The sequence below is a fragment of the Myotis davidii genome, unplaced genomic scaffold (assembly GCF_000327345.1).
Source record: "Myotis davidii unplaced genomic scaffold, ASM32734v1 scaffold492, whole genome shotgun sequence".
NCBI classification, from domain to species: domain Eukaryota; kingdom Metazoa; phylum Chordata; class Mammalia; order Chiroptera; family Vespertilionidae; genus Myotis; species Myotis davidii.
The window spans coordinates 734798-746693 of NW_006284473.1; the positions used below are offsets into that span (position 1 = coordinate 734798).

General features: G+C 37.2%; 1 protein-coding gene and 1 long non-coding RNA gene across 3 annotated transcripts in view; one reads left to right on the forward strand and one right to left on the reverse strand.

Moving 5' to 3' along the window:
• The window catches only part of COL8A1 (collagen type VIII alpha 1), a 173679-nt gene that overhangs the window by 6812 nt on the left and 154971 nt on the right, over positions 1-11896 (reverse strand). For both annotated transcript variants that reach the window (XM_006754854.2, XM_015572183.1), the window contains exon 3: positions 1819-2143. In XM_006754854.2, the coding sequence (XP_006754917.1) occupies positions 1819-2140 (322 nt within the window). In that variant the 5' untranslated portion in view covers positions 2141-2143. The remainder of the gene's footprint in view (positions 1-1818; positions 2144-11896) is intronic.
• The window catches only part of LOC107185074, a 17992-nt gene that overhangs the window by 1253 nt on the left and 4843 nt on the right, over positions 1-11896 (forward strand). The window contains exon 2 of the long non-coding RNA XR_001515994.1: positions 11110-11113. This is a non-coding gene — a long non-coding RNA (uncharacterized LOC107185074). The remainder of the gene's footprint in view (positions 1-11109; positions 11114-11896) is intronic.

Genomic DNA, 11896 nt, shown 5'->3' on the forward strand with positions numbered 1-11896 from the left:
TTACCACACTGGCAAAATCGCATAACAGCAAAATCGCATAACAGCCGAGCATACACCCAGCAGCGCTGCTGATGCCTGAACGGTATGTGGAAAGAAGTGGGCGGGCATCGGGAGGCCACTATGGCACGGGGCAAGCACTATGGGCAGTCTATGTGAAGTGTACCCGGCGTATAAGACGACCCCCCACTTGGAGGCATATTTTTCAGGGCCAAAAAATCGTCTTATACGCCAGCAAATACGGTAGGTAGTGGATGTGAAAGGTGCTATCGAAATACAAAGCATACGTTAGTATAAATGATTATGCTATGACTTGCAGAGAAACATAACTCTGGATTCCCCCATGCTCCTGGGATTAATGGACAACCTAAAGAAGTGAAATTTATGGTCCCAAAGTCTTATTTCAACCAGTAGTTGCATCTTAGTTTTGATCATTGTATTTTTCACTGAGCTACTGTCAGGGAACAAAATAGAACCACAGAACTCCCATTCTTTCCAGATTCCCTGACTGAAATCTGGTTCCCATCTGAGTAAGTGCAGGAAGTGCCAAAAGCCAGGCAGGCCATTCAAGAAAGGGAGGAAAACAAATGGCCGAGATCATCTCCGCAGCCGAATATCAGCTCCTGAAGAAGAAAATTGGGAACACTTCCTCCATTATGTTAGTAGATATTATTAGAGTACTATTAAGTCATGTCATTTCTGACTATAGGAATGATCTCTGAAAGCACAGTTTTGGCCTGTTATTTCTAAGCAGTATGTAGCTACTATATCAAGGGAACATGTGAGGTAGGATCTGTCTTATTGATCAGGAATCCCTGGTGTCTAGCACAGTGCCTGGAGCTTACCCTGCTCTTACTTAGGGTTTGTTGTGTGACCAGCTCTAGCAACTCAAAGTTCTTACGGTGCTTTAGCATTAACTTAGCACTTTTATTTACCTTATGTTATTGATTCTCTTAATAATCTTACTTTGCAGATGAAGAAAAGTAGTTTCAGAGAGGCTAAATGACTAGGGCTCCCTCATTTCTGGCCTCTGGGCATCCAGGCCTCTTAGTGCCAAATCCAGTAGTTCCCAGAAGTAAAGCTTCTGCTTCTGCATGGACCGGCGAGATGGCCTCCACTTCCTTAAAGGGAGTTGCTACTCTGATGCAATCCCTTCCCTACAAATGCTAGGTTTCCTAGAACTCCTGATAAACCAGTTGAATTTATGTGAAAGTGATAGGCAGTTTATAGGTGTTGAATAAGCATGCCTAGAAAGTAATAGGAGAGATTTTCAGGTATCATCTCTCGGTACAATCTATACTCCTTATCCTCCTGTCGATTGATTGACATGTGTGGTAACTTAATTAGAGCAGTTTTAGAAGCACTTGCATTTATCTAGCACCTAGTTCACAAAATGCTTTCATGTGATTTTTTTTTTTTAAACAGTTCCATACAGCACTGCTCTCCTAATTCAGAATGCTGGTGGTCCCCCAGCATATAGTCCAGTGCGTGGCACAAAAATAGATGATTGTTAAGTAATTGCCAAATGCTTGAATAAATACGTACTGAATGAAGAAATAAACTATTTGTTATTAAGTATGTTTTCTGTCATTTGATGCTGTTAAAAGAAAGCACAACATAAAATGGTAATTTTGTCTGTATCTTCAAGACTTGAACTTTTTGAGGACAGAGTTCAGAATACCCCCATTTAGTGAATGTTAATAATATATTCTAAAATAAAAAATTTCTAAAATTTAGCTCCCCTGCCCCCACCCCAACCAAACTCATAGTTTAGAGTTTTGGAAGGCTGCCGTTCTGTAACAACCCAGGATTTGTTGTTACCTTTGCCTTTCTTGGGAGCTGCTTCCTTGCCCATCCTTGGCATCGGCTGCATTTCCTTCATATATTGGGGTAGATGTGGATACTCTTTACCATACTGCATATGGGGAAGCTCCTTGCCCATGGTAAGGCCATCTTTGCTCAAAGGCATGTGAGGTACTTGCTGGCCCAGGGGCTGGTATTGTGGAATTTGCGGTTGGATCTGAGGAATTTGAGGCAGTGGCTTGATCCCATAGTAGGCACCGGCCTGAGTGAGCCTGATGGACCCCAGGGAAATGGTAAGCAGCACTCCCAGCAGCTGCCGAGGGGCAGGTGGCACAGCCATCACCTGTGGGGAAGGAAGGAAGGCACTGACATGTTGAAACCTGCAGGCCAAGTCATTGGATTATAGAGAAAAAGAAAAACACACAAGAAAACAGTCTTTATTATCAGAACTTCATGAGCAGAAGACTAATGGACAAAGTTTAGCTTTTAATAGACAAAAAAGAAAAACAGAAAAGAGTAGAATCTGTCAAATGAAGGCAGTTTGTAGGACAATTGATTGTAGGAGAGACTGCGCATTGCCCCTGAATATCAGTTCTGCCTTCTTCCATAGTGTTGTTACCCCTGATTTTCAGCTGGAACAGAGCAGCCTAGAACAAATACCTTTCAGCCAGGTGTGGCCGTCTGACAAAGTTCTGGCCAATTGGATGCAGTTGTAATAGGGGCAGCTCCTAAGAAGTATCCTAAAAATGAGTGGGCATGTTCTTCCTCTTCATCCTTCCTGCTGGCTAAAATGCCTGGAAACAGATCAGACACCTTGGACCATGAGGTGAAAGATGCGCACTGAGGAGCACCATGGTAGAAGAAACCTCAGCCCTGGTTGAACTTGGAGGCATCATATTGATCCCTAAGTTTGGAATTTGTTTATTAAAGAGAGAAACAAAGGTCTACCTTCTTTAAAACATGATTCGTTTGGGTGTCACACAGTCACACTAAATTCAATCCTTACAAATAGAGTGAATTTTCCAAAAGGAGGTGAACTTGGCGGCAAGTCAGGCTTTGTTAGTAAGTGCCAAAATTATATTCTGAATGGAAACAGTTGATAATTTATAGACTAATGCCAGAGGCTGAGATTCCTTTGGCTGCTTCGGTGTGGTCACAAATAGCTATAAATGTTAAAGAGCAAACAACAACAAAAACTGCAGAAGTCTGAATTTAAAGTAAGTTCTTCATGTGATAGTCCGAAAATGTCATTACAAAAATCACTATCATAATTATGCACATACAGGGATGTTATTTCTTCTTCTATTTAAATGCTGTGAAGTCATTCATGTAGAATTTGGCTAATTGGATTTGAAGTCCATTAGAATTTATCTTTGTACTATTATGAAAGAAAGGAGTTTACAAAGCAAATTAGTTGTATAAATAAGATAGAGATGTTTAAGTACTCATAAGAATAAACTGTTTCTAATCTCTTTAGTAACACCCTTTGCTAATTAACAGTTGACAGAATAAATATAAATGGGGCTTACGTATTTGTTTATAAAAATGAGCTTGAAAAGCTCTCTTGAAATGCCTAGGGCTGAAGATCCAACAGTCCAGGGAACTGCAGTGTTCCCAAATACCCACTAGAGGGCAAGCGTGGTACACATTGAAATCTGTCCAGTTATTCAGCCCCAATGCTAACACCAGATACTTTGCTCTCACTCCTTATTAAGGGATTTAATTAAAATCTGAATCATAAGTGGAGCCATCATAATGCTGGAGATGTGTGTGTGTGTGTGTGTGTGTGTGTGTGTGTGTGAGAGAGAGAGAGAGAGAGAGAGAGAGAGAGAGAGAGAGAGAGATTTTTTTTATCTATTCTTTAGAACAAATTAAATTGAACTTGCAAAACTTCTGTCTATAAATAATTTAATTTCCATTCTCCTGAGAGTTTGTTTTCTTTTCTGCTGCCTTACTTAACTCTGGAGCATAGTTTTCCACTTTTTAGAAAATGTGCGTTGACTTTGCAATATCCTATTCAAAAGTAATGCCAAGAGTATGAACAGGCTACAGAAGAATTGTTTAATAAAAAGCACCTAAGAAAATATTTAAAGAATCCCTACCACAAAATTTACTGCTTTACAGTTTTTGTAAATATACTAACTAGGGGTAAAAAAATGAAAAAATATCTGTAAGCAAAATGATTTATAAAACTTTCTCCATTTCATAAGTTATAATAGTCTCAAGAACTGTTTATTTCAAGTGTTCTCTAAAAAGTTTATGTACTGATAAAATGGGAGAAGATGGAAGGTTGTTATTTTCTGTCCTTCTAAGAATGATTAATTGTCATAAACCATTTGGATAAAGCCACAAAAGTATTTCTGATTTATAATGAATAATAGTCACATTTATTTCAGGTGAAAAAAGAACACTTGCTTGTATGTATTAGCAATAATTTATTGAGTTCTTACCAGAAACAGTGTTAGACCCATCTAGGGATTACAAAGAGGAATATAATGTGGTCAGTGGGCCCTGCCCTCAAGGAGCTTATAGTAGGAGTAACAGATGTGTAAACTATTAATGAGTAGCAAAGAATATCCAGAAAAAAAAGTGAATTTCCCTTCCACTTCTGTTCTTTAGAATCTAAAATCCCTTCCCTTTGAATCAACAACTTTCCCCATTTTTCTTCACATTTTTCCAGATATATTTTATGAATATGCAACATATAATATATACCCCTTTAAGACACAAATTACAGCATACCACACACACCACACTATTCCTTATTTTTTTTTCACTCAGAAGACCGGAACTTCAGACGTTCTCATCTTAGTTTGGTGTCTCTGAACAGAATCCTTTCAACTTTTTCATTTGTTGAAAACAAGACTCAATTGTTTTGTAAAATCTCATCTGGCTCTAACGTTCAGTGTCTGAGGCAGTCACTGGAGAGGTGAAGGTATTAATCCATACCAGAAATACGTGGTAATTCTTGGTAATGTATATGCTGGGACTTAATTCTACCTTTGGGGATGAATTAATTTAATTATTAAACCTCAAACTTGTGGTGCTGTATTTAATAAGCTAGCATGCTTGGCCCTTCATCCTTCCATCAATTCAGTGGATGTGTTGGATTATACTCAACAATCTTTAAACCAGGACAATCTAATGAAACACTGAAAAACCGGAAGAAGGCAAATGCCTGGAAGAACCCCAGTTGAATACCAAAGGCCAGTGGGATCCTGCTTCACCACAATTATTTCCTCTTGCAGGCTTGGCCTTTCTCTCTTCAAAACCACCTCCTTTGGTCTGCCATCTGAAACATTGCTCTGACTTTTTATTTAAGTAAACTTTGTTCAGTTTTAACTTGAATATTTATGTAGGAGCCCTAGTTAAAATTTACCGCTTGACTTACCCTTACTAATTTCCCTCTTGTCCCCGAGGATATTTTTGGTGGTCAAAGTGGTGTGGTGGTTCTCCCCGAATCTGAGAAGAACATCAGATTCATGTGACACTATAAAAACACCTGGCGGCAAGAAGGAGACTCAATTCTGCTGGAAAGGAACAGGGGGAGTGGGTTTTCTTTGCTCTCTTTTCTTTTTCTGAAGATGCGGAACACAACACTATTTGGAGTTCTATCTTAAATTTTATAAATTTCTATTTGATAATGCATGTGTGTGAATATGCATAAACATATATAATGTGTGTGGACACTGGCTCTTGGCCAGCCAAGCGGGCTTCGTAATGGGTGTCATGTCACTTAGGAAAAGCATCAGAGAAGCCAAAAGACCTGGAGTTGAGTCTGTGATTCCCCATGTCTATGACCGTGGGCAAGTCCATTGTCTTCAGCCTCAGTGGCCTTACCTATAAATTAGAAATTCTAATCTCTGCCTCTTCCACAGAGCTGCTCAAGGGCACAAATGATAACATGAGTTCTTTGTGAGCTGCAAAGCACTATTCAAATTTATTTTTAATGGAGTGTGACCAAAAAGACAGATCAAAACCAACTGAAATGTCAAAGATTTTTCAAAGGAGGATACCAGCCAAAGTAAATGTGAGGTTAACTGCAATAATGATAAACCTGACATGAATAAAAAACAATGGCCATTAAAATGCACATATTAAAAATGGCAAAAAAAATTAGTGGAACCAAGACAATAATTCATTCTGGTGTCAGAGTGGCCAATCCTAATAATCTTGAACAGTCCTAAATGGTTTCCTATATTTGGGCAGGGCTGCAGAGCGTTTCAGTTTCCTCATGTGACCTATAATGTTTGTAACAGAATAATGTGATATATATTATTTTAGACGCTCCTCAACATTTTATTTGTACATTTATCCTCATGAAATTTTAGTTTGCTGTCCAAAAGAATGCTTAAGTATTTAAACTTTCAGACTTTGCCCTGAATCCAACTTTCCCTTCCACATGGGGCTGACACAGCGTGTCTGTGTAAGTGCATGTATGTGCATGCGTATCCACGCTGTAGGTGGTGTGCTCAAGCCTCTCCCTTCTGCTCCTGGTAGTCTTCCCCTGTGCCCACTCCCTACCCCCTTGAACAGGGTTTGGAGTTTCTCAAGGCCTCGGATTCATAACACCTGAGGCAAGAGAAAGTCAGGAGAATCCGACTCCTCCGCTCACCAGAAGTAACTTCTTGGCTTTTCCATGCCTCTCAAAGAAAATTCTCTCCTGATGGCATTTCTTAGGACAATTCATTCATTCGATATTTCTATTTTTACTTTTATTTATATAGATATTTATATTTACATGTTTATGTATATAGATATTTAAATTTAGGAACTGTTCTGGGTTCTGAAGATAGAGTGGTAAATTTGAGAGATGAGATTCCTGAGCCTATTGAACTTTCATTCCAGTGGGGAGACAGGCAATAACCAATATGAAAAGTTTTTAATTTCATATTTGAGTGCTGTGAAGTAAACAAAGCAGGATAAAGGGCTTGAGAATGACTTGGGGTAGAAGACACCGTTTTGGAAAGGGGAAAACATCTCTGAGGAAGTACATTTTGAATAAAGAGCTGAAGGTTAAAAGGTTTTATCTCTCTTAAGACACAATACTGAAAAAAAGTCTTATTTATTAGAATGGGAGTTGTAGGTACCTTTCACTAATGGAAACCCCTGTTTCAAAACTGTATTCTTCAATATGTCTATCCTCATTTTGACCTCTTTATTTATATATTTTTTTTCCCTAAGGGATTCTTCTTCTCTCTCCACATTTCAGTCCCACTGTTTAGTTTGCTCGGCTGCCATAACAAATGACTTCAGATTGGGTGGCTTAAACAACAGAAATCTATTATCATCCAATTCTGGGGTCTGGAATCTGAGATTAAGTCGTTGGCAGGGTATGTTTCTTTTGAGACCTCCTGGGTTTGTAGATAGCCACCTTCTCCCAGCTTCCTCACATGGTCTCCTCTGTGAGTCTGTGTTTTCATCTCCTCTTCTTATAAGAACATCAGACATATAAGATTAGGGCCCACCCTGGTGAATTCATTTTAACTTAATTACCTCTTTAAAGACTGTCTCCAAATACAGTCAATTCTGACATACTGGGAGTGAGGACTTCAACACATGACTTTGGAGGACACAACTCAGCCTAATTGTATGTACTATTCATTTAGACCCGTGGTCGGCAAACTGTGGTTCGCGAGCCACATGTGGCTCTTTGACCCCTTCAGTGTGGCTCTTCCCAAGCCTTAGGAGTACCCTAATTAAGTTAATAACAACGTACCTACCTATATAGTTTAAGTTTTAAAAATTTGACTCTCAAAAGAAATTTCAATCGTTGTACTGTTGATATTTGGCTCTGTTGACTAATGAGTTTGCCGACCACTGATCTAGACCAATTAATTCCTACCTCTTCTGCAAAATCTTCCCTACCTTCTCGACCATCATTATTCTCCTAGTCTTATTGGAAATTTAACAGCTAGTTAACTATATTTCCAATCAACCTTATGTTTTTTTCTATTGTTCTTGTCCATTAGACTGCAAAATGATTAAGCTTCTGGAGGACAAAGAAAATGTGTGGTATTCTCTTGACTTTCTCAATATTTATTAATGGATCCACACAGTCAAAACTCCTAGTGTTGATAGGGGCTTTAAAAAACATCTAATTCAGCCTCACTACCCACTTAGAATCCTGCCTACAACAGATGCTGACAGATAATCCAAATATTTCCTTTTGAATATTAATATTGATGGAAACATTCATAAGGCAACCTATTACCTGGTGTAAATTTTGTTGCTATTTTTATTATCTGAGCAGCTTGTAGGAGAGACCTACCTTTTTTGATTCATAGATGACAGTGCACATGTAGCTTACATTTAGTTGGGGGTTGACAAGGGGGCATTAAAATATGTATCCTAAAATTGGCTCAGGCAAAAGATGGATGGTCACATGTCCTTTATTGTCAAATAAGCTCACCTTAAGGTGCTTTGACTGATGATGTGTAACTTTGCTGCATAATTGCTTAGTATTACAGATATTAACTACTTGGGAAACTATGTTAACCCCCTTAGGTTATGGTTTTATTGCCCTTTACAATATTAATAGTTTATCCAACTTAGCATTATCTCAGTATTCTTTTTTTATCCCAGGTTTTTAATATGTTATTTGAAATAAACTTTTTCATATGTTAAATAAAACTTTGATGTGCTCACTTATGGGTGAGAATTGTGTTTTTAACATTTTGAGAATTAGGCTTTGATGGGAACACAAAAAGTAGACAAAAACCTAAATATACCATGGGTCGAATGAAATGCAGAAAAACAATGCAGGAGATGGGAAGGAGGTGGGCAATTAATATTTGTTGAGATGCTGTGCCTTTGAAATCCATTTTACTGTAGACACTGAGCTGTGCTTGGATGGGTAGCTCTTTGGTTTTAAAGGAAGATAGAAGCAACTCTAAATAATAGAGGGCAGAGAAATTTGGCCTTCTCGGAGCTTCTGGAAGAGATCAGTTGTGAGCAGAGATGATTGCTAAATAGGGAAGAGTCAGAGAAAAAATTTCCAGTAGAGGAGCAGTCAGAAAAGGAAAATTCATTCCGGTGGGCCTTTTATGTTTATTATAGACTCTTTATTGTAAATTCCCTCCCTAATCTCAGAGACAAAGAAACCCCAATCTTTCTGAAATAAAAAAATGATTCTGTTCGTGGGAAGAGATTTTTTGGGGGTTTGCAGACGAATGATCAATGCTGTTCCAGTTTGACACTGGGCAGAATTAATGATGTATATGAGAAAAGCAGAATGAGCAGGAGAATAGGGGAGAAGAGGCAGTGAGTATCAAAGTTATAATGATATTAGCTAAGTTTTTAAGGACTAGCTTTATTCCAGACAATGAATGTACTTCAAATAAGTTATATAATTATTTCTTATTAAGCCTCTTTCTACACATTAAACTCTTTCAAATGATATGTCTCCATCCTGTATTTATATAATTGATTATTTTACTTAAATTCAAGACTTACATGTTAAGTTAGAAATTTAAAATTTTTATTTGATGACTTTTAGGAGTTGTCACCCAATATATGAGCTAACAACTCTTTCTACTTTGTTTTGCAAGATACAGATTTATCTAACTATATTGTCACTTTTATTCATTTTGTCCTCCAAATATTAAGCCTATCTTGTTAGTTGAAATAAAGAATTTCTCTTTTACATAGGATGGACCTCTTATTTTTTTGCTTTGTAGACCAGGAATACAACTTGGAAGGTATTCATGAAATCAGAAAGCTGCTGGCAAGGTGAGTATGTTGAGATGGAATCCAAAGAAATAAACCTTTCAGATGTTGGTCAATTAATCCAATGAAGGCCATGGGCAAGACCATCCAATAAGCATTCAGTAATTTTAGTCAGTCTTCACACTTACACTTATCAGGACTGACATAAATATGAAATAGAACTTAAACTGCATGCTTCACTCATGAGTCTTGAATTTTGCTATAATTAAGAGTAGACAACTACCCCACCTGCTAGCTATAGGCAGAGCATGACCTCATGAGATATAAATTAAACTGTGCTCCTAGCTCTAGAAATGGGCCACCTACCACATTCCCAAAGTTCTCCTGAGGAGGCGATTTGACAACATTCCCCAGTAACCAATTGCAGGATTTCATAGACCTACATTAATTAATATCTAATCTCAGTCTTTTTTGCTGAACTTTAAGCTCATTTCTTTTTTTCCATTCTCAGAGGAGGTGGGAAATCTTATCTTAAAATAATAGCTCACATATTTGAAGTCTGCAATTAACTCTCTTTGATTCTCTAACTGAAATCAGGTCAGCTTCTAAATAATTTATAAAACCCTTGGGAGAACCCCTAAAAGAGAAAGCTCTAAAGTGGAATTCTGTATTTATTTATTTATTTGTTTATTTATTTCCACAACATGAAACATCATTGTTCTCAGAGTGAAAAGCACCTCAATTCTAGTTCTGATCTAATCAAGTCATCTACTATAACTGGGCATTAGTTCCCTCATTTGCGCAACAGAAACATTGGCTAGTTCTGAAATTTTGTAGTAGCTGTGAACATAAATAACATGTCCATGCTTCACTGAGAAATGATTTCATAAATGGACATGTTAAAGCCTTTTGGATATTATAAATTTAGATCAATCTCATACTTTCAGTTATTTTTCAATATTTCACTTTTCTTGACCAGAAGGCAAAGGAAGAACTAAATAAGAAAAAAAGTTTAAGAATAAAAAAGTGATTCATAATTTTTAAACCATACTAAAAATTGAATAAAAATTGAAGCTTATTCAGAAAATTTTAAAAAATCATCTACAGATGATAAAAACTTCCTAAAATGTGTAGGCTCAAAACTTCTCCCAGAGTTAAGTCATTCAGCAAGTATTGATATATGCTTCCTGTCAGAGGAATGACAAATAAATACAAAGGATGTACCTTGGGAAAGGGAAGTGGGCAGTGAATAGGTGTGACATAGTCATGTTTCAGGAGCGATAATGTTCATTCTGTTAAGAAAACTGAAGACCAAATGTCTAGAGGCAGCTCTATAGTATAGTAAATGATGATAATGATTCCCAAGAATAAAGTCCTCCCTAAGGAAATAAAACTCTCATTATTCATAGATGACATGGTACTGTATATAGGAAACCCAAAATATACCACCAAAAAACTACTAGATTTAATAAATGAATTTGGCAATGTAGCAAGATACAAAATCGAAACCCAAAAATTGATGGTGTTTCTATACACCAATAATGAATTCTCAGAAAGAAAAACTAAACAAACAATCTCATTTACCACTGCAACAAAAGAATGTAAGATACTTAGGAATAAACTTAACCAAGGAGGCAAAAGACCTGTACTCAGAAAACTACAGGATGTTGAAAAAAGAGATAGAAGAAGATATAAGCAAGTGGAAGCATATACCGTGTTCGTGGATTGGTAGCATAAACATCATTAAATTGTCCATACTACCCAAGGCAATCTATAGATTTAATGCAACCCCTATTAAAATACCAACGGCATATATCACAGAGCTAGAACAAATACTCCAAATATATATAGGGAATCAAAAAAGACCCTGAATAGCTGCAACAATCTTGAGAAAGAAAAACAAAGTTGGAGAAATCACACTATCAGATTTCAAGTTATACTATAAAGCCACTGTAATCAAAACAGCCTGATACTGGCACAAGAACAGGCATATAGGTCAATGGAACAGAACAGGGAACCCAGAAATTGCCCCAAGCCATTACACTCAATTAATATTTGATAAAGGAGGCAAGAGCATACAATGGAGTCAAGAGAGTCTCTTCAATAAATGATGTTGGGAAAATTGGACAGACACATGCAAAAAAAAAACTGAAACTAGACAACAAACTTACACCATACACAAGAATAAACTCAAAATGGATACAAAACTTAAATGTAAGTTGTGAAACCATAAAAATCCTAGAAGAAGCCACTTGCAGCAAAATCTCAGACATCACTTGAAGCTATATGTTTACAAATATGTCTTCTAAGGCAGAGAAAACTAAAGAGAAAATAAACAAAGGGACTACATCAAAACAAAAAGCTTCTGCACAGCAAAAGCAATCATCAACAAAACTAAAAGAGAGCCCACTGTATGGGAGAACAAATG